This window comes from Hemicordylus capensis, chromosome 4, assembly GCF_027244095.1.
Source record: "Hemicordylus capensis ecotype Gifberg chromosome 4, rHemCap1.1.pri, whole genome shotgun sequence".
NCBI lineage: Eukaryota > Metazoa > Chordata > Lepidosauria > Squamata > Cordylidae > Hemicordylus > Hemicordylus capensis.
The window spans coordinates 161,307,381-161,329,742 of NC_069660.1; the positions used below are offsets into that span (position 1 = coordinate 161,307,381).

At 45.1% G+C, this 22,362-nt stretch overlaps 1 protein-coding gene across 1 annotated transcript in view; it reads left to right on the top strand.

Moving 5' to 3' along the window:
- Positions 1-22,362, top strand: part of TADA1 (transcriptional adaptor 1) — a 31,151-nt gene that overhangs the window by 3,330 nt on the left and 5,459 nt on the right. The window contains exons 2-6 of the mRNA XM_053243982.1: positions 5,510-5,601; positions 6,757-6,822; positions 16,025-16,122; positions 19,452-19,661; positions 22,199-22,350. Of these exons, the coding sequence (XP_053099957.1) occupies positions 5,510-5,601; positions 6,757-6,822; positions 16,025-16,122; positions 19,452-19,661; positions 22,199-22,350 (618 nt within the window). The remainder of the gene's footprint in view (positions 1-5,509; positions 5,602-6,756; positions 6,823-16,024; positions 16,123-19,451; positions 19,662-22,198; positions 22,351-22,362) is intronic.

A 22,362-nucleotide genomic window follows, 5' to 3' on the forward strand; every position in this document is an offset into this window, starting at 1 on the left:
CCTGGCTTGCTCTTGATATTTATTTTGCTGCTAATCTCGATCTTTTTAGTGTTGTTCAATATTCTTACTATTTTATTTATTATTTTATATAGTTCATTAATATACCACTTATCAGGATGCCATGTTACCTGGTTGTTTGGGTGACCCTGTGGAGTCTGGAGAAGGGTGTGGCCTTCCTCCTCTGAGGCTTTTGTTCCCTTTGGGGGTAGCAGGGATAGGAAGGGCCCAAGCTGGTCAGATCCCAATGGGGTTGAGAGAACAAGGCAGGGAGAGCTGCAGGAAACAACTCTAGGGAGATAACTAGGTTGGGTATGGCAGGAAACAAGGTTAGGAAGAGGGTGGGGCTGGAAGTAGGCTTTAAGCCCTCACAACCTCCTCACACATCCTCACAACCAGGTAAGGTTATTTAAAGACAAGACAGCTGCTGATGAGGGGCTGCTTCTGAGTATGGGAGCCAAGAGTTCTCCAGGCAAGGAAACTGGCTGAATGCAACAAGCCAGGAGGAGGACTCAGGTGACAAGCTAACCTCCTCCCCTGGCTGTTCTTGAGGCTGACCTTTTGGGGGGTGCTCCACTCATTCTGGAGTTCAAGAAGGGCTAGGAGCCCACCTCATCTCCTGGGAGTCTGACAAAAACTTATTTTAAAACACTTAAATCCACGTAATATTATTAAAAGCCACGCTGAAAAAATAGATCTTGATGGCTCTCTTGAAAGCCTGCAGGAATGAAAGGCCTCTTATTCCAACGGGGGGTGCATGCCATAACCTAGGGGCAGCTACTGAGAAGGCCTGATCCCAGGTTGCCACCAGACACACTGGCGGCACCCAATCAGTCAGTAATCTTTATTATGGTCATAGACCAGCATAAAAACAAAGCAATAGGGGATATCATAAAAGCAATAGCAAGTTATAAACCTATAAAACAAATACATTGTATAAAACTGTAAAAGTCTGCTGATGTGGAGGATATAATAATGACGTAAAAGCATTATAGAACTGTTACACTGTATAAAACTATAAAAGTCTGCTGGGCATAAGTGAAATCTGAACAGAATCTGTTTGTGTGAAGGCTGGTTATAAAAAGCTATGTTAGGGTAAAAGTGGAACTAAGAAACTGACAAAAACATGGAGCTGAGGTCAGGCTGAGGCTGTCACCTGTTTAGAATTTGTGCATAGCTGTGATGGGGCTGAGATGTTGCTATGAACTGCCCTCTGGGCCTGGCATATCCTACACGCTGCTGCACACAGAACTTGGCAGCATTATACGTCAAGGTCAGATCTTCACCCGAAAGTAGCATCATGGTGTAGGAATGGCTGGGGCGTCCAGGGTACTTTGTTAGTAGCGGCAGAATGAGCCTTGCACAACTGTCTCTATAGAAGGGGCAGTAGAGGAGAACATGGTTTGCAGTTTCAACCTGTCCAGTGTCACAGGGGCATAGCCTCTCCACATTTGGAGTCCTTCTATATCTGCCTTCTAAAGCAGCGGAGGGAAGGGCATGGCATCGGGTGAGGAAGAGGTCCTCCTGTGATTTGGAACTTTGAGCTGTACTAGATAAGTCTTAAGACTTTCCAAGGAAAGGAAGTTTGGGGCCCTGCCTAGATCAGATTGGTGTTCTGTGTCCATTACCCTCTCTTTAATAACTGTTTTTGCCTGGTCATAGCCCATAGCAAGTAGAAAAGAGGAGGAGAAGCCGAAGGTCGACATTTTAGTCTGAATGAGCTGGTTCAAGGAGGATTGAAATCTGTCCTGCAGGTTCAAGAGGGCCAGGCCCTGTGGGTTGAGAGATAATTTAAGCCAGAGTCTAAGGATGGCCATCCATACCCTGGCCTCCACCTTTATCATGCCCGTTTCCAGCCGTAGGGTGGTGTTTGAGACACAACGTGGCACTTGGAGGGCCACTCTTAGAAATCTGGATTGCACCCAAATTTACAATGGGGCAAAATTGGAGGGGCCCCCAAGTGGGTCCCATAGAGGAGTTGTGCCAACAATTTGGCTTTAAACAGCGCTGCGGTGACATATTGGCCATCTCTAGTCTGAGGACATTTTAAAATGACAGAGGAGCTCCTCTGTACAGCATGGGTGTTTTGATCGCTGTGAGCCTTTCTTGAGCCAGGGGCATGTAAAACCACACACCCCACCCCACATCAGCTTAACAGCAGGTTTATTTCAGAGGTGCACCATCAGCAAAGTGCTGTTTATTTCTGAGGATCGTGTGGAGAGTTTGAGCTCCACCTGCTGGCTACTCCGCTGTATAGCTATTAGTAGCACTAAGGTTGTTGCTTGGACATCAGGGCTTTACATTACAATGCAAAACAGCACAGTAAGGGAGTATGCTCTGATTTGTCTTTTGATCTGTGATGCATTGTGAAAATGCTGATGAAAAGGTGAGCTGTCACAGCAAACAATGATAGGTCAACTGAAATACCATTTCTAAAATATTTTGCAAAACCTAAACTTTAAAGTTTTAAATTAAGTTAGCCTGATGCAAAGGAGGAAAGAGTTCCTGTATCTGGCGACAAAATGGCAAATGGGGTTCAGTGTTAGCAAGTGTAAAGTGGTGCACATTGGGACAAAAAAACCCAACTTCAAGTATACGCTGATGGGATCTGAGCTGTCGGTGACGGACCAGGAGAGGGATCTTGGGGTTGTGGTTGACAGCTCGTTGATAGTGTTGACTCAATGTGCGGCAGCTGTGAAAAAGGCAAATTCCATGCTAGGGATCATTAGAAAGGGGATTGAAAATAAAACAGCTAACATTATAATGCCCTTATACAAAACTATGGTGCGACCACACTTGGACTACTGCGTACAGTTATGGTTACCACATCTTAAAAAGGACATTGTTGAACTGGAGAAGGTACAGAAGAGGGCAACCAAGATGATCAGGGGCCTAGAGCACCTTTCTTATGAGGCAAGACTACAACACCTGGGGCTTTTTAGTTTAGAAAAAAGACGTCTGCGGGGAGACATGATAGAGGTCTATAAAATCATGCATGGCATGGAGAAAGTGGAGAGAGAGAGATTCTTTTCCTTCTCACACAACACTAGAACCAGGGGTCACTCCATGAAATTGATTGCCAGGAGGTCTAGGACCAACAAACGGAAGTACTTTTTCACACAACGCGTGATCCACTTGTGGAACTCTCTGCCACAGGATGTGGTGACAGCCAACAACCTGGATAGCTTTAAGGGTGCCTCTGAGTACCAGTTGCAGGGGAGTAATGGCAGGAGAGAGGGCACGCCCTCAGCGTCTGTGGCTTGCAGCAGCATCTGGTGGGCCACTGTGTGAAACAGGATGCTGGACTAGATGGGCCGTGGGCCTGATCCAGCAGGGCTGTTCTTATGTTCTTATGTACCTTTAACAGTTAATTAGAAGAGGCAGTTATGACAAGTGCAGATTTATATTGCATGTACAATATGAAGCTGTGCATATTAAATCTCCTCTTCTACAAAACTCCTTAAGGTACAGGAGCCCTATCCTCCTTTGCATTTGGCCACCATTGTTTAAATATTATATTGGTTATGGGAACTATCTTTTTGTGATGTCTGGGAAATGGAATAAATTACCAAGGAAGCTGTGCAAGCTCCTTTCCTGAAGGTATCTGTTGAGGCTGAAACAGCATCTCTCAATGATGAAGTGTAAGAATCCAGCCATTGCAAGGCAGGGTGTGTGGACAAAATCAGAGATGGACAGACTTCAGGCTTTTGGAATCTTTGTTTGCTGATCAGAGCCTTGGGAGCTTTTGCACAGTACACTGGAACGGGGGGGGATCTGTCTGTATATCTACAAGTTTACATCTTAATAGATTCTAATGTGGAATCCTAACAAGTTGTTCTGGTAAGAACTAATCTGCCTACTTTCCTTTCACTATAATCTTGACTGATAATTACCATCCTCACAAGTTTACCCCACTTCAGCCTTAAACAGTCACACATCTGCCATCTTGAACTGGGATGGATGACATCATCACAAACTATGCCGTTGAGGTGTCCCTACAACTGTGCCCAATTTGGTTCATATTGGTCCAGGCATTGCAAAGTTGATAGGGACACACACCTACTTAAGGAAAGTAGGCTAAATATGCATTATGACTACTGGAAGTTAGCAAAGACTGTGCACTCCTTGTAAATTCTGAATCTTAATTGAAAATAAATAAATATGATGGATAGATACATCACTGCCTGGAGATGTCTATCTCAGGCAGCATAGAAATATGATAGATGGATAGAGTCAGTGCAGTGTAGGACTGAGCTGTGAATCAGGACTTTCCCAGTTCAGTTCTCAGCTCTGCCATGAATTTGCTTGGTAGCCTTGGGCAAGCCACTCCCTCTACGCCTCAGCTACAATATAAGAATAATAATACTTACCTTACAGGGTTGTTGTAAGGATTACAAGATAATGCACTTTCAAGCACTCAGATGCTAAGTATTGTTGCTATTATTTATCAGCAGAGCCCAATCTCATGAAGAAAATAAAACTAGCACAGTTCCTATTCATAGGCATTATCCGAACACCAGACTTACTCTACCCTGCCTGCAAATGCTAAACTCGAATTTATTTTAGACAAAACATATACAGAGTTCTTTTCTCCGCTGCAGAGTCATAGATATCTGGGGTTATGAAAGAGCTTCCATATCAGAAGTTGTTTCTGCTCGTTTGATATATGACCCTTCCTTATTTTAGAAATTCACAGCTAGAAATCTAAGTATGGTTGAATCCTAAAGGAGATTTTTTGCAAGTGCTCCAAAGTAGACACTTAAAAAGTTGTAAATTGTGCCACTTGGAGAGCAGTTTCTAACCAAAAGTGGGAATACTCTGGAGTAAGGGATTTACTCAGGTGAATGGGAAAATTGGGACATGGTGGCAGGTATGGATTTGAGGAGTAAAATCCTTAATGTTTTCTGATGAACTATCTCTGTTAAATATTGCTGAGTTGTGCAGGATACTTGTATCTGGACATTTTCCCCCACCCCACCCCACCATACATGATATTCTTGCTTGCACACAATCCAGCCTATCTGTAGTGGTGCTGGTGGCTTGCCTGGGGCTCACTTCTTCTTTCTCTGCCTTCATGTTGAGCTGCTAGCAGGCATACCTTGGTAGTGGGCAGGTAGCATTGCTGCCACTTGAGAGCATTGTAGCTGGGGCTTTTAGCAGCAGCAGTGACCCATTGGCTGCTCTTCTAAATTTTGAAAGGCTGCCCTCATCAAGCTACTGTATGGCCTGCTGCTCCAGCGTTATGCACTGCTGCTAGGTTCGCATAGAATATAAAATGGTGCCCAGCAGTACTTCAAGTGGTCATGGCTGACTTGAAATTTGTTGACTTGCTATGATCAATGCTCTGTTTTCTGAGACTATTGATCATAGCTGCAGGAAAATACATAATAATATCTCCTAATTATACTGCAGGGAAATATGTAATAATATCTCCTAAAGTGACTAAGATGAAAAGGGTAGATCTTAAAGTGGAATCTGTTATTGATGCTATGTTATTTTATACCTTGCACAGATACTGGGCTAATTTGAAACTGTGGTTTAAGCAAAAGATTAGCAAGGAAGAATTTGACCTAGAAGCTCGGAGGCTTCTCACACAAGACAATGGTAAGAAAACCAACTCTGAGTTGCTCTGCCTGGCTTCCATATTTCCTTTCCATAAGTGATCCTGAATTTGGAGTTAACTGCCCTATTGTGTACTACCAGAACAGATAATTATATACACAATAAGCATAGATAAATAGCCTTATGTCAAGTCAGAGATTTAGTCAATCTGTCTCCGTGACTTGGCAGCAGTGCTCTGGGGTTTCAGGCAAGGATCAGCCCTACCTGGAGTTATTAGGGATTGAACCATGTAAAGTACGTGCTCTCTACCACTGAGCAACAGTCCCATCTTGTAGCATTTCTTTTGGGCATAACCACTACTCTTCCAAAATGATGGGCAAATCATGGCGGAAGAGCAAGGAGCTGTAACAGTGAAACTGCACTGTGACCAATGCACTTAGCTATCCTTCCAACTTTGGAGATTTTGCCAGGCATGCCCATATACCCCCAAGTGTATCTTTGCAGCAGTCACCTTTTTAGCAGTGCTTGAGTTATTGGCAGTGGGAGCAAAGGGGACCCAGCCTCCATACGTTTTGTAAGGGTTCCTTTGAGTACTGTTTCTAGAAAGCGATGGGGGACATGATTGGATATAACTGGAGGAAATTGGAGCTGGAGAATGGGGCTTGTGAAATTTATTAAGCCGCTGCCACCACTGCCCCTCTATAATTGGGCACTGCTTAAAAAAAATAATCACTTTTGAGAATCATAGGATTCTCAACTTTGAACATCATGTAAAGTAAAGGTAAAGTTGTGCTGTCGAGTCGGTGTCGACCCTTGGCGACCACAGAGCCCTGTGGTTTTCTTTGGTAGAATACAGGAGGGGTTTACCATTGCCATCTCCAACGCAGTATGAGATGATGCCTTTCAGCATCTTTCTGTATCTCTGCTGCCCATTATAGGTGTTTCCCATCATCTGGGAAACATACCAGCGGGGATTCGAACCAACAACCTCTTGCTCCCTAGGCGAGTTACTTCCCTGCTGCACCATTAGGTTGCTGAGCATTTTGTGCCCAATATGTAATTCTGAAGTTGTGTAGAATTGCAGACTTGTAGCCCTGATCAAGAAACATCTTCCATTCTGCTTAAGATGCTTAATAAAAACACATTTCCTTGAAAGATTACTCGCTAACATCTTTTTAACCTTTGTTCTTTTGGCAGTTCACTCTCACAATGATTTCCTTTTGGCTATTTTGACAAGATGCCAAATCTTGGTTTCCGCACCTGGTAAGTCAACTATAAAACCTCTCATACAAAACCTCCCTGTGGGAGGGAGAGCTGTGGTGTGCTTACTTTAGGAGTGATTGTAATGTTAATTTAATTCTGCTTGGGTACTGGCCTACATCTTACATCATCAGTGTAACCTTAGCATGGTTAGATGTATACTGATTTCCTGTCTGCTTCACCTCCCAGAAACAGGTAGGGCTGCTTCTCAAAGCAGCCTTTATTGGAACCTGGGGAACTGATAGGTCTCTCACCAGTCTAAAATGATGCTAACAGGGTCTTTAGATTACTACTGATAATAAGGTTACAGCCAAAGCAGATTGAACTGGGGATTGAACAGACTCGGGGAAGTGGATGGAAGTAGAACCGGGATCTGCAGCCTGAACTGGCAGTTTCTCACATGCAGCCTTGGAACTTTAGAATTGGTAGAATGAATCACAATGAAATGGTATAATATTCCTGCTCTCCCTGCCTGGTTTGCTGGGTTGGGAGAGCTTCACTTGTATGATAAGGGAGCTGTTTTGGTGCTGCTTCTGTCGGGGGAAAATACAGAAAACTGCTAAAAACTGGGCTAACTAGTGTGTTTCAGATATTTATAATCCCGTAGGAGATACCCTATTGTGAATATCAGTGGTGGAGTGAGTTCTGACAGGATGCCATAGGAATGTGGTTCTTGTGCCTCTGAAAGCTGAAGAAAAAGCCTGCAATGTCTGTGTGGTGCTTGGGAATGCTCCTTGACCATGAGCTGATGGTCTGTATCCCACTTGCACATTTTATTTGCACAAATTATCCTGTTTTGCAGGTGGATATCAGCCTGTTGGTCATGATATTTTTGCCTTGAAGCTGATTTCCCCCCCTAGCCTTTGGCAGCTCGAATCAATTTGTTCTCAGAGTAATCACACTCTTTACAGTGAGATTTCTTTGAAGCAAGTTACTGATTGATTTTGTCCCTAAATGGCCAGTCCAGTATCAAAATGGCATGGTGAGGTCCCAGTATTCATAATATCAATCTTGAAAACGAACTTGGGGCCAAACTAGATGTGATAATGGCAGCCATCTTTGTTTGCACGTCTGCCTTATTCACATATAAAGTAGGGGTAGAAAGTGTTTAATTTTGTCCGAAAAGTTTTTGCAGGTGAGGAGAACAGAATCTTTGCCCTGCATGCCACCACCTTAGGCACTTTTCTCCTTGCCCAGTCCAATATATTAGAAGTGAGCCAGGCTGTGGGAGAAAGTGCTTAGGGCAACGGACCAGAGAGAGGTAAAGCAGGGGAAGCTTCAATTCCTGTCCACCTGTTTTCATTCCTCTTCTGCTTTACAGTTGGATGGGGAAACATCTGAACAGTAAACATGGCTGCTCCCTTCACATCTGGCTTGGTCTTTAGTCATTGGACTGGAACTCCCTCCCAAATGCATCTATGTTGCCACTTCTCCCTCTCCTTCATATCAAAACCTACCTTCTCTGTTGAGGCTTTTGGCTTAGTCTCTCTGTCCTCATCTCCAACTGAAATGAAGCATGTATTTTGCTGCATTTGCTCACATTCATCCCTTGATAGTCTCCCTTCACCCATTTCACCCCTTCCAGATCTTCACTGATAGTTTGTGACCAGTGTTCCCTCTAACAGGGATTCCCAGATGTTGTTGACTACAACTCCCAGAATCCCCTGTTGCAATGGCTTTTGCTTGGGGATTATGGGAGTTGTAGTCAACAACATCTGGGAATCCCTGTTAGAGGGAACACTGTGACTCACCATGTGCAAGGAAAATACTGTATAAAGAATAATAATAGCAGGCTATCACATGAGATTGGAAGACATACTGCATGCATGTAACGCTTGCATTTCACACAAGTGGGACTGAGCCTTTCAATAACATTGTCTTTGTGTTTTCAAGTTTATCTCTGCAACCATGGAGGCAGGAAACATATCTAACCAAACAGAACAAAAATACTTGGAGAGCCTCTGAAGCCCACAAGCCACCCTTATGTCCCTTGGCAGTTATGTTGTCCTTTCTGATAGTGTGTTCATATGTAGCTTGTTGCCTTTGCCAAATACCATATGATAAAATTTCCTGATAAAGGAAGCTTGTTCAGGGTTATTTAGCTTCTTGTGGATTCTCTCACTTGATAAGCAAAACACGACTATTTCACCCTTAGTGGAGCAGCGTATCCAGAGGTCAGGATGCTCCTCCCACCTGCTCCTGAGACAGGACCAATAGCAAAGCAGCTCAGATAACCCAGGTAGGAGGGGCATACCCATTGCTTTCCAGTTTCACCCTATCTAACTCTTGAGCAGGAGCCCTGGAGCCTTGTCTGTCTCTAGGAGAGAAAAGAAGAAGGGACATGGCTGCATCAGCCAGCTGGGAGATTCGCTTTCAGCCCGCCAAACTTCGTTTAATTGCTGGGATGGTGGAGTGCAAGGGAAGCAGTGAGAGAGAGAGGTTTCTCTTTTGGAAGAAAAAGCCGCCGCGACGTGCTGTGAACGGTTCAAATCGCGACGTGCTGTGAACGGTTCAAATCGCGACGTGCTGTGAACGGTTCAAATCGCGACGTGCTGTGAACGGTTCAAATCGCGACGTGCTGTGAACGGTTCAAATCGCGACGTGCTGTGAACGGTTCAAATCGCGACGTGCTGTGAACGGTTCAAATCGCGACGTGCTGTGAACGGTTCAAATCGCGACGTGCTGTGAACGGTTCAAATCGCGACGTGCTGTGAACGGTTCAAATCGCGACGTGCTGTGAACGGTTCAAATCACGAGTGGACTCCGACTCCCAAATGAAGAAGTGGCAGGACTCTTAAGGTGCAGCCATGTTCTCCCAGAGAGGACCTCGCCTGCGCTTCCAGCTCAGCAGCAGCTGCAGCCCAATGCCCCCCCATGGTGGGGAATCGGTTGCATATGCAGCAGGTGATGTTGGGGACTCAGGTAGTCCTGCAATTGCCCGGAAGGCCTGGAGGAGTGCTGTAAAGTTCCCAAGGGTCAGCATACGCGGCCCAGCTGGGATACATCAGATGTGGTGAGTCTAGGCATCCCCCAGTGGCCCCAGGGTTCAAGGAGCTCAGTGCCAGTGTGGGTGGAGGAAATCCCCAAATACATGTGAGTCTGGCTCCTGGTCCTAGAAGAGGTTCAGAAGCAAGGAAGAGGTCTCCTGACCAGCTCAGGAGAGTCCCCCAAAAGGTGGAGGAAATCTCCACTATAGAAGCCTCAGGGCCCCCCTGACTCTGCAGTGCTGGCCTGTGCATATAGAGGGCGATCACCACTGAAGAGACACCGAGAGACTTCTGTTACCTCCAGGTGGGCTCCGATCAGGAGAACAGGCTACCCAATGATCGGGGGGCAGGGTTGTGGAACTGGAGGCACCCATCCTCCCTCCTCAAGCCTCTCCAGCCCTCTCTTTTTGAACTCTGGGGAGTTCAAAAAATGGTGGGGAAATCCTCCATTACAGAAGCCTCGGCCCTGACTCTGCTGTACCAGGGTCTGCAGGTCAAGGGCGACTACCACACCAGAGAAGGCCTCTATTCGATTCTGTGAAGGCTCTGATCAGGGATCACCCAGCCATGTAGGCCGCTCAGATGGCCTAGAGGCAGCCACCCTATCTCTTTGAGGCTCTCCAGCCCCCAGGGGCCCATCCCTTTCTCCTAAGGGGTTTCCAGCCCCCAGGGCTCCACTCCAGCCAGATCATATTGATCTCTGCCATCCCAGGGAAGATTCAGACAATTCCTCTTCAGGCAAGGAGGAGGATAAACTATGCAAGGAGAAAGCTGGCCCGACACATTCTGCTTCTCCCAGGATTTTCTTCCAGGGAGATTTTGCCGGGTTACTGCGCAAGGCCCACAGGACCCTCAATCTAGAAGGGCAAGGGCCTTCTCCACCCATAGAATCAGAGGGAAACCAGGAGGTCTTTCCACCTTCCCCACCCACTGAGGATACTATCCCATGCCCACAGCCTTTTATACAGAGCATCCATTCAGAATGGTCTAACCCGGTGAGGGCAGGGGCCCTTCAGGTACCATGAAGTGCTTTTATCTGGCCCCTAAAGCGATCATGGATATGCTCAGGGTTATTTTGGTCAAGATGACCCTGGCTGCCTTTGTTAAAGGCCAGGTATTGCCCTGGATGGGGATGAATTACTAAAGAGTCCAAACTGGATGAAGTTGTGTGCCTGGGCGCTTGAGGGCCAGTGGATACATTCCACATATCTTAGACACCATTTTGGCATCAAGAAGGCCTTCCACAAAGCTAATATTTCAGGGCACTTAAAGGTTTTTGTAGCGTGGTGCAAGTCTAATAACATTCAACCTCTATTTCCCTCTATGGTGCAAATTCTTGCCCTTCTACAGAAGTGCTTGGATGTGGGGTTGAGACCCAACATCTTAAAAGGCTGGTGCCAGCCATTGCATCAGTTCTGGTCTGTCCCTTTAAAATTGTTAACATACATGGTATTGTTCTAAATAGCAATTACTTCTGCTCACAGTGTGTCTGAGCTGGGGGCTCTGTTTGTGCAGAAGGAATTGTGTCTAATCTACCCTGGTTATGTTCTATTAAGGACAGATCCTATATTTAATCCAAGGATTAACACTTTGTTTCACAGAGGAGCTAACGTTACCTTCTTTTTGCCACAACCCAAAGAAAGGGAGTGGCATACGCTAGACATTAGGAGGGCAGTCAACATTTATTTGAAGTGTTCTAAGAGTTTCAGAATTTCTGAACTTTCCTTTGTTTTCCTTTCAGGACCGTTCATTGGGTCATACGGTCTTCAGTAATATTCTGGCCTATTGGATTTGTCAGTGTATGAGCCTGGCATACTTTTCCAGGGGTTTGACTCCTTCTGGGAGTTTCGCAGTCCACTCTGCTAGATGCTCTGCCATGTCTGCAGCATTCTCTACTAAGGGTTATTGATATTTGCTTATCGATATTTGCAGGGCAGCCACTTGGACGTCTTTGTCGTCTTTTGTTTGGCACTTTAAGCTGCGGTCCTTTGTTTCCTCTCACGTCTCCTTTTGGAGAAGGGTCTTGCAGCAGGTGGTTCCTCAGAGGTGGCCCCTCCCTTTAGATAGGAGAGGCTTTTTCATATCCATCATTATGGATACACTCCTCCACTGAGAGAGAATGACTCGTTGGCACTTACTTGAAAGGTCAGTGGTCAGGCATGTATCCAGCCCACCCAGTTCAGTGTCAGGTCTGTCTGGGTCTTTGCTTTCTGCTGTCAGGCAGTTTCCTTTCTGGGGAGGGCCTGTCATCTTTGAGGTATTGTGTTAGTCAGAACCCATTCCTCGGGAGTCCTCCCTGCCCTGGATTGTATTGTTATTGTTTGGTTTGCCAGTGTTGTTATAGTTGTTGGCTGTTGGCACCAGGGCAATTCAGCGGCTTGGAACCAGGAAGGCAGTGGGTATGCCCCTCCTATATGGGTTATCTGAGCTGCTTTGCTATTGGCCCTGTCTCAGGAGCAGGTAGGAGGAGCAACCCGACCTATGGATACACTCCTGACCACTGAGGAGAATGACCTTTTCGGTAAGTGCCAAAAATCCATTCTAGCAGAGAGGTGGATTTCTAGCTTCAATGGAGAGTGTTGGTAGTTGAAATCATTTCCAGGTGCTGGTTCCCTGTTTGCTGAGTCTTGGAAAGAGAGGGTTGTCACTTCGTTGTACAGTGCCTCTTCAATCTTGTTCTTTTTCTCCCTCTTGTATATTCTGGGTTAACTTCATATTGTGTTAACCTGCGCAGTTTGACTAGGCAGGGAGACAACTGATGAAAGGGCTATGTAAGCTGTGTATAAAAGCTTTACTAAGGAAATGGGGAGGAGATAAATTAAAACTCAAGAAATATTTCTGTGTCCCCTGCAGACCTTGGTTAAGTAAACAAGGAGTGAGTGACTCAGTGGCAAACAGCCAGGTGGATAGAGGTGGGCATATAAATCTAAGAAAGGGTAGAAGAAAGCAAAATGTCTGGGCTCATGGAAACAAACAGAAACAAATTATAAATTACAGCTCAACAACTCAGGGTTGTTTCAAGTAATTTAGGATGGCAATGCACTACATGCTTATATGGGAGCAAGCCCCATGGAAACCAGTGCTATTCACTTCCAGGCAATGGGCATAGGGATCAAGCTGCATGTCTACTCCAGTATAATTGGTTCTGACTTTTAAGATCTGAGTACAGTCCTAAATTCTGGAGTTGCGAGTTCTTAATATGGATATTTCTTAATATGCTAACAAGATGGGTATACTGTGTTTTATTTCACTTTATGATAACAAGTATCAGTTTGGCAATTCTAATTCACTCGCACTCTTTCTGTCATTGGTTCCCAGGGTTGCCAGACCAACAGCATGGAAAACTGTATTTCTTTTAACTTGGCTGAATAGGAGGGGCAGTAGGTGGTTCTGGACCATTCCTGCTACTAAGCAGTGACTCAGAGGGGAAACACACACACACCCTCCTTACTGTGCCATTGAGAAGCAGAGTGAGAGAAAAGAGCAAGCTGGGTCCCCCTTGTGCAGGCATGTGGTGTTGACCCAGCTTCTTCCTGTCTCCAGCGTTGCCCTTCAACGCCTACTAGTGAGGACATGGGAACCCCCTCCCTTTGGTCGTTGTGCAGCAGCAGCGGCGGCCAAATGCTGAATCCTGCCTAATGTTCTGTGTCGGCCAATTTAAAGGTCAAATGTTTTCTCATGTGTAGATCTGAGAATTGTGTTGGTTGCCCAAGCATATTGTGGCCTTAAGACCCACTTCTACAGTAATGTAATGGTGTTGGCACGAATTGGGAGGCTGCAGTCTCAAAGACAAGAAAGCCTGGGTTGTATGATATGGTTGATTCATAACCCATGTAAAATGGGCTAACCACAGACTGGATAGCCCCTCAAACATAAAGGAACAATGGCTGAACCTAACGGAGCTCATACACTGGTGGCACGCAGTAAAGGGACTCTGTGTAAGCAAGAAGCAGGCATGTGTATGTTGCTCCCAATTCTAAGTGTTTTACTTGGGAGTAAGTTCCATTGATTTCAAGCAAGTGTGCAAGTGCTTTTTTTTTTTAAAAAAAATCCTATATTAAAAGCACAACCTCACATCTCTTCTTGAAACCAGTTAACCAGCCTGGCCCCATCTAGTAGATTGGTCCACTGACATACATGGAAATTTTTCAGCAGTTCTTCAGATAGTAGAATAGGACTGCAGTAACAGTCAGTTTTGTTGTGAAAGAGATGAAAATCCCTGTTGGAGCCTGCAAGACATGGCACTCGTTTCCTCTTTATTTTATTCATTTATTTATTCGATTTTTATACCACTTCTCATAATGCATCTCAAGGCAGTTTACAAAAGTTAAAATACAATAAAATTCCATAAAGATTACATTAAAAACCTTAAAAGCAACCAAACATTAAAACCATAAGATGCCCCCCCCCAAAAAATAAAAAGAAACAAACACAAGAAAGCTGAGAAACCTGAGCCCCTAGGAAGTAAAAGCCTGAGTAAATTAAAAAGTCTTTAGTTGCTTTTTTAAAAGCAGCCACAGTTTTCACAGAGCAAGTGTTTACTGGGAGAGCATTCCAGAGTCTGGGGGCTACAACAGAGAAGGCCCTGTCCTGTGTGCACCCAAGTGAGAGTGTCCTATATTGAAGCCTGTTTTCCTTTTATTCCCCTTTTCCTAAGAGGAAATACAGAGATTGTTGTATGAACTAAGAGGTCCCCAAATGCTTTTGTTGTGTCCCCCTGGAGGGGAATGGAGATTCAGCTTCTTCCTCTACCCTGCCATTCACGCTGCCCATTTAGCTAGAATCATGGATACCCACATCCTGTTGCTGTTATTATTGCTCTTTCATGTCCATAGAGTTTTTGTCATATTAGTAATGCTGCTCTTGCAAAAAGTCCAGGCAATTGCACTTTCCTCAGGTTGTCCTTGGTTCTCCTAGCCCCAGTTTTCGATGAGGTGCCCTACTGCAATGTATGCCAGCTCTAGTCCACACATTGTCAAGCCATCTTGCTAAACTTCAGAACATAACCAAGAAATACACACTTGTAGCATGAATGAAATGGGCTCTAGTAGTGGGGCAAGCATGCCACAAGTAAAGGCCAAAATGTGAGAATGCATTACTCTCGTGCAGGAATTCTCAACGTTGGGTCCCCAGATGTTATTGGACTTCAACTCCCATAATCCCCAACCAAAGGCAACTAGGGCTGGGGATTATGGGAGTTGAAGTCCAATAACATCTGGGGACCCAATGTTGAGAATCCCTGCTCCAGTGCACATGGAGACTGCAAAACAATGTGCATTCCTATGCTTTGTTTGGGACTTCCCTCTGGTCTGGGGAGCAGGCAGCCGTGTGGCAAAGGAAAGCAGGACCAACCTGACTCTGTGCCTTTGCCTGACTGTCCTGCTCACACCCAGCTGTTCCACCAACCTTGACTGCCAGTGCCCCTTTTGGCAGCCATGCCGCATTGGTTAGATGGAGACTATCATATTGAGGGATTGAAGGTGGTATGAAGAACTGTATTGTGTACAAAGCATTACAAAGAAGAAACTGGGAATGTAGCTCTTTTGCCAGTTTCTCTTAGTAAACATGCTCAACATTTTAAGCGGTCAAACCTCCCTTTATTTATAATTCTTTTATAGTGAAATCCTTGACATTTATTATGAAAAAATACAAATTCTCTCCTCTTTGTTGTTATCAGTTCAGAAAAACCAATAAATCAAGCCAAGGAAAGTGCTGTTTTACAGAGTGCATTTTTGCAAAATCTTATGACCAGTCCATGGCCCTACTGGTGTTATGGATAAACACATTTTTTAAAGGAGTATTTTGTCAAAAGCACTCAGTCTAAAAGATATTGGCTACGGTTCAGAGATCCAAATGGGTTGCCAAGTGTTTTAGGTTTACTTAAGAAGCTCCCCTGCCAAATAAAAAATGGCATTTTAAGTACAGGATAGTTACATTATGATTTGGCAGGCTGAGGAGAAGCCGCTGGAGTGAAAAAGATAATATCTGGTTGAGCATAAGTGTACACGCGGTAGGCAGTGACTGGGTGATGACCAGGATGGATGCTCCCATGAAATGGAAATCATATATTTGCACTGGAAATTCATTTAAATGGGCAGGCAATGATGGGTGTTTAAAAGCTGTCTAGTATTGGTATTTTTGTTCATTTTTGTTTTAATTTATGAATGCAATTATACCTTTGCCAGAGACTTGCTGTTTTCTTCTTTTTTTATTCCCAGAGGGTGCTGGCTCTCTGCCATGGACAGGAGGTTCTGCAACAAAACCTGGCAAGCCCAAAGGGAAGAAGAAGTTTTCTTCTGTTCGACAGAAGTTTGATGTAAGTTTATCCTTTCTTATGCACACTGGAAACAGGGAATTGGTTGTCAAAGATGCAGCTCCTGATGGCATCAACTCTTAGCACCAGCAACCCTATTGACCACTAGGGGCACTAAGGGTAGAGATAATGAGCAAGAGAATACCCTCTCTGACTACGCTTTCTCTACTCTCCGTCACCTTTGTTAGATTGATAGTCTCAGGTTTCATTCTCTCACCTAGAGAGAGACTTCCTTTGCCTCCCAATTCCTAAATAACTGCTTTATTTAGACCTTTAACTACATGTCTCCAGACAATATAAAGTAGCTTGTTCTCTCCTTACCTGGGCACTTCTGCTGCAGCTGGGGTAGATAAAGAAATTTCCCCTCCGAGCTCCCTAACGTTAGCAAACTGAGCAAAGGCAGAACTCAACCTTACAACATATGCAGGCTGCCAACAAAAATGGCAGCCCTGTGTTGAGCTCTCCACTCCCCTTCTGTAACACCTTGTATAGTTCATCCTGTATCCATATGCCATTGCACTGCATTTCTAAATCTCCACTAGTGGCAGCCAGTGTTGTGGAACAGGCACATAGGTTACATAGGAAGGCACCTTACAATGAGTCAGATCATTGGTCCATCTAGCTCAGTACTGTCTACATTGAGAAGCAGTAGCTCTAGAGTTTTAATCAATCAAATCGATCAATTTCATTTCTATACTGCCCTTCCAAAAATGGCTCAAGGCAGTTTACATTAAAACAACACTAAAATAAATTAACTGTTAAAATCAAAAAATGTAAAAACAACATAAAATCATTATTAAAACAATTTTTAAAATCCTGGAAAACAAGGCCAAACCTTTGCAGTTTAAAAACCCTGGAAGGCTAGGACAAACAGATAGGTCTTAAGGGCTCTCCTGAAGGCCAATAATGAACTCAGATTGTGGATTTCTGCCGGGAGTGCATTCCACAGCCCAGGAGCAGCTACAGAGAAGGCCCGCCTCTGAGGCACCTCCAGACGTATTGGTGGCAACTGAAGATGAACCTGCTCACGTGACCTTAGTGCGGTGGGGATCGTACCGAAGAAGGTGCTCTCTAAGATAGATGAGTATTTCCCAGCTCTACCTGGAGATGCTAGCAATTGAACCTGGGACTGTCTGCATGCAAAGCAGATGCTCTTCCACTGATCTATAGTCTGGTCTTGTGGTAGCAAGCATGACTTGTCCCCTTAAGCTAACAGGGTCTGCCCTGGTTGCATACAAAAGGGAGACTAGAAATGTGAGCACTGTAAGATATTCCCTTTAGGGGATGGAGCCGCTCTGGGAAGAGCATCTAAGCTCCAAGTTCCTTCCCTGGCATCTTCAAGATAGGGCTGAGAGAGATTCCTGCCTGCAACCTTGGAGAAGCTGCTGCCAGTCTGTGTAGACAATACTGAGCGAGATGGACCTATGGTCTGACTCAGTATATGGCAGCTTCCTATGTTCCTATGTCTTTCCCCAAAGACCTCAAGAAGGTATAGAATTGCACAGTGTAATGATGTCAAAACATGGAGTAAATTGTACTTGGTGTTACAGAGAGATGTTATAGGCAGAGAGGAAATCAACATGGCAGCAGTCACATGACATGTTCCTTATAACATAAAGTGACACCCTGGGGAATGTACAAAAAAGTTTCTCAACTCTGTAATGTGTTATACAGATTTGCATATATTTACCTCCTTTCCATAGTGTACATGCTTTTCAAAGACATTTTAAAGGTTTTAACATGGACATGGATGGTAGACAGGAGGAAAAAAGAATAGCGATTGCATGGAATCAATGCCAGGTGGCCAGTAGGGGTCAGTATATTAGGAACTGTGTGGGGAATTAAAGCTCTGCCCCACAATCATGGGAAGCCTTGTTTTGCCCCCATTTTGGTTTTTGAGGCATCCCCTGACACTGTCTGCCTATTTCTAAGCTTTACTCTAGAATAATGCCAGTTGGAGAATTTTGCTTTTTTAAAAATTGGATGTACAGACCCTGGAAAGGTAGCATTGTGGGGAGAACATGGTGGGAATAGTGTTCAGTAAAAATACTCAGAGAAGCAGCAAGTAGAAGCATGATCATGCTTTGCTGTCTGTGTATTTTATTAGGGTTTGTTTTTTTACCGAAAGGAGCCCTCAAGGCTGTTTACAGATTATATAAATAGCAATAAAATTAACATAAAACCTTATCAACAATTAAGGCCGATAAATCAGTCCAGTGGACGTACTAAAAGATCACAGTGGGATTAAAATAGCCATTCAGCTTTTTAAGCACTTTCCAAAATAAAAATGTTTCAGCCAAACATCTCAAAACCATATGAGACCTGGGTTGGGCAGGTCTCCCTGGGCAGAGAACTTCGCAGGGAGCGTGTTGCCACCCAAGATCTCAGCTGCTTGCCCACTAACTTTCTAGGCGGACTAGCCGGTGCTCCTGAAGCAAAAACCTCAGCTGCAGTCATTAACATAAAGAGGGTGGGGACAGAAAAGGCTTTCGCTGAAGTACTTTGGATCCAGGACAGTGACTGATGGCTCATGTTTAGGAAATCTTAATGAAGTCCATCATCTCTTTAGGGTTAGAGCTTTATGGTTCTCACAAGTATGAAATTAGCACTCAAGAGCTTTGAAACAAATGCCGGGGAAAGCAGGATTCTGCCATCTGTATTACTTTGTGGGTTTCAGACCTCACGGCCGCCTTACATACTCCTCCCACCATTCTCCAAGGCCTCAGAACAGGAGGGAAGGGGTTGTCAGCAATCTTTCCTCCTCCTCCCTGGCTGCCAGCTTTCTCCTCTCAGCGTGTAAAGCCTTAGGTTGTCTCCTTCACACCCACCTGTTCCCAGTTGCTAAACATAGCATGGTATGCCACACACTCCGGAGGAGACCCTGTGCTCCCTTGCTAGACGGTTGGGCTCTCATGGAAGAGAGGCAGCTGTTCAGTGGCTCAGGCAATAGAGTTGCGACCTGCCCTGCTACTCCTCAAGTTGTGTCCTGCCTGGTGGCAGTTTCATTAGGCATTGTCCACACAGTGTCAACATAGTTTTGTAGCCAAAGGCCTAGAAAGTGGCTCTTAGGTTTTTTTTTTAAAGAATGAGATTCTCAAGAAGTTGTACTGTATACCACATTGTGTGCTTTTTACGTATTCCTGAGGAAGCACAGTATACACACAACCCTTATTAATGTGACTTACCTCACTAGAAAGCTTCTCCGATAAGCCTATGTTTGAATCTACTTGGATCCCTAGGGATGAAGTTGTTTGTATATCCAGTTATATGTTATTTAATCTTGTGTAGTGTTGCAGGTTAGACAATTGAAACCCAGTTCTCTTATTTTACAGCACCGGTTCCAGCCGCAGAATCCATTATCTGGAGCGCAGCAGTTTGTGGCCAAGGACCCCCAAGAAGATGATGATTTGAAGCTCTGTTCACATACAATGATGCTTCCCACTTGGGGCCAACTGGAGGGCAGGATGATTGTGACTGCTTATGAGCATGGTCTGGATAATGTCACTGAAGAGGCAGTGACAGTTGTTGTCTATGCTGTGGAGGTGAGATAAACTAATACAGAGTGACCCCAGATGTGCTGCAGGCAAAAAAACCTCTAGGTTTGGTGTATGGGATTGGATGAGAGGAAGCCTCTGAGTTGGTTATCTCTTTATGGAGATATGGAAATAACAACTTCTTTGTTATTTTCTCAGTATATGGCCAAGGCAGACTGTTCTCTTTCTGAACAAAAACCAAAAACAAGATTAAGTCCCGATATGAAGAAAAGGTTTGATGACCTGCCTTGGATCCCTGAGAATCTCTTTTTGTTAGAAAAGAAAGCTTCTGGCTCACATGGTTGTAAAGAGATTTTTTTAAATATATGAGTATTGGCCATGATCCGAAGGCTGGCAGGTCTGATACCACCCAATTCGCTTGAAAAGAAGAGAGTGAGGGCTGGGGGTTACCTCCCTGCCACCCCATTGCCTCCATTGACTGGATGCAACTGGAAGTATCTGATGCGCCTGCATGCATCAGCACTGGCAGGCACGCAGTAGTGCGCACAGGTGTGTCGGATACTTCCGGTTGTATCCAGGCAATGGGGACAATGGGGCAGCAGGAAGGTATGCTGCCGCCCCAATTAACTTTGGAAAAAAGGAGAGCCAGTGGGGGAAGAGAGGAGGGAGGGGTAAGTGCACCCCCCTGCCACCACTGAACCACTCCCGCATGGTTCCATGCACATCCCTAGTAGCCCCGGCTGTTAGCAAGGATTAAGGGCACGAGCGCACTCTTACCCCTGGCTAACTGATAGTGTGGTGGTGCTGTGCAGCACCTACACATGCTTCCTGGCCTGTGTTGGGAGGCTCCCCATAATTCACTGCGCGCACGCATCATGCCATAATGCACCACGCAGGAAAGGTCAAATAAATAAGCCTGCACCCCCAGCACTTATAGTTTGTCCCTCCGTGTCCAAGGGTTGGAACAAAACTTGGTGATTCTCTTTATTTAGCAGGGGGAGAGTAACTGGCCCATCCACCCCCAGCATAGTACCTTCAGTGACTGTTGCTGGTGTCTATCATGTTTCTTTTTAGATTGTGAGCCCTTTGGGGACAGGGAGCCATCTTATCTTATTTATTATTTCTCTGTGTAAACTGCTTTGGAAACGTTTGTTGAAAAGCGGTATATGAATATGTGTTGTTGTCGGAACTGCTTTGACCCTTCCTGCTCATTTCTGCCCATGCTCCCTTATTGCCCATTTTCTTCCTCATTCATTCATTCTTTCATTCATTCGATTTCTATACCGCCCTTCCAAAAATGGCTCAGGGTGGTTTACACAGAGAAACAACAAATAAATAAGATGGCTCCCTGTCCCCAAAGGGCTCACAATCTAAAAAGAAACATAAGACAGACCCCAGCAACAGTCACTGGAGGTACTGTGCTGGGGGTGGATAGGGCCAGTTACTCTCCCCCCTGCTTAATAAAGAGAATCCCCATGTTAAAAGGTGCCTCTTCGCCAAGTTAGCAGGGGTGGCTAACTCATGCCATGACAGGCTTGCAAAAAAACAACCACAATAGATAACCTCAAACATGTGACTCCATATAAATTAATGAATGCATATTGGTTGCATAATTGGTCATCCTCTGCATAATTACCTTCTTCCCGATTTAGCTTCCTTGACACAGAGATTTTTGATGAGAATGTGAACGTCCCTCTTTACGGGGCTAGCTGGGGCTTATAAAGGGGCTTAAAGCAATAAAGGGTCAGAGTCCCAAGGTTCGGTGGGAGCCACCAGCCAGGAAGGGGCCAGAAGCAAGTGATGTGACTTAGGACAGGTAAAGATCAGGCTCCTGAAGCAGGAGCCAAGAGGCAAATGAGCCAGAGGCAAGTAGTGCAGGCAGGGAAAACAGCCAGGTTTTAGATGCAACTACTACTCTGAGGGAAGATGTGGAGTAAGAGACTAGTCTGGCGGAATCTTAAGAACATAAGAACAGCCCTGCTGGATCAGGCCCAAGGCCTATCTTGCCCATCATCCAGTCTCACACAGTAGCCCACCAGATGTGCCTGGGAAGCCCACAGTCAAGAAATGAGGGCATGCCCTCTCTCTTGCTGTTCTTCCCCTGCAACTGGTATTTAGAGGCCTCTTGCCTCTGAGGCTGGAGGTAGCCAACAGCCACCAGACTAGTAGCCATTGATAGACCTCTCCTCCATGAATTTGTCTATAAGAACATCTTCTTACTGGGAGACAAGTTATTCTGACTTGAGAGCAGGCCCTGGGGCTATGATTTATTAAAGACCCTGACAAAAATGTGTGGGCTGCGTGGGTCACCAGACCAGATGCTGAATCAATTGGTGAGGCTTTTAATGCTGCCTGGATGTGATCTGTGGGTAACAATTCAGCCTGCACTTTCTTCAACCGACTTAATGGTGAAGGCAGAAAGGCACTGAAACCTGACCCTCAGGAGTCCTGATTCGAGAGCCCTGGTGCCTGAAATAGTTGCAATGCAATAATTGCAGGGAAAGAGCAGGTAATTGGGTTTGGCAACATTGTATATGTTGCAGAGTGTTCTTCACAAGGTGTAAATGCAAACTTTGTCCCTGCAGAAGCATCTTAAGGATATCCTCACATCGATAATATCCAGGAGAAAGGCCTACCGTCTGCGAGATGGCCACTTCAAGTATGCTTTTGGAAGCAACGTCAATCCTCAGCCTTACCTGAAGAACAGTGTAGTTGCTTACAATAATTTAACAGAGTGGTAAGGAAATAA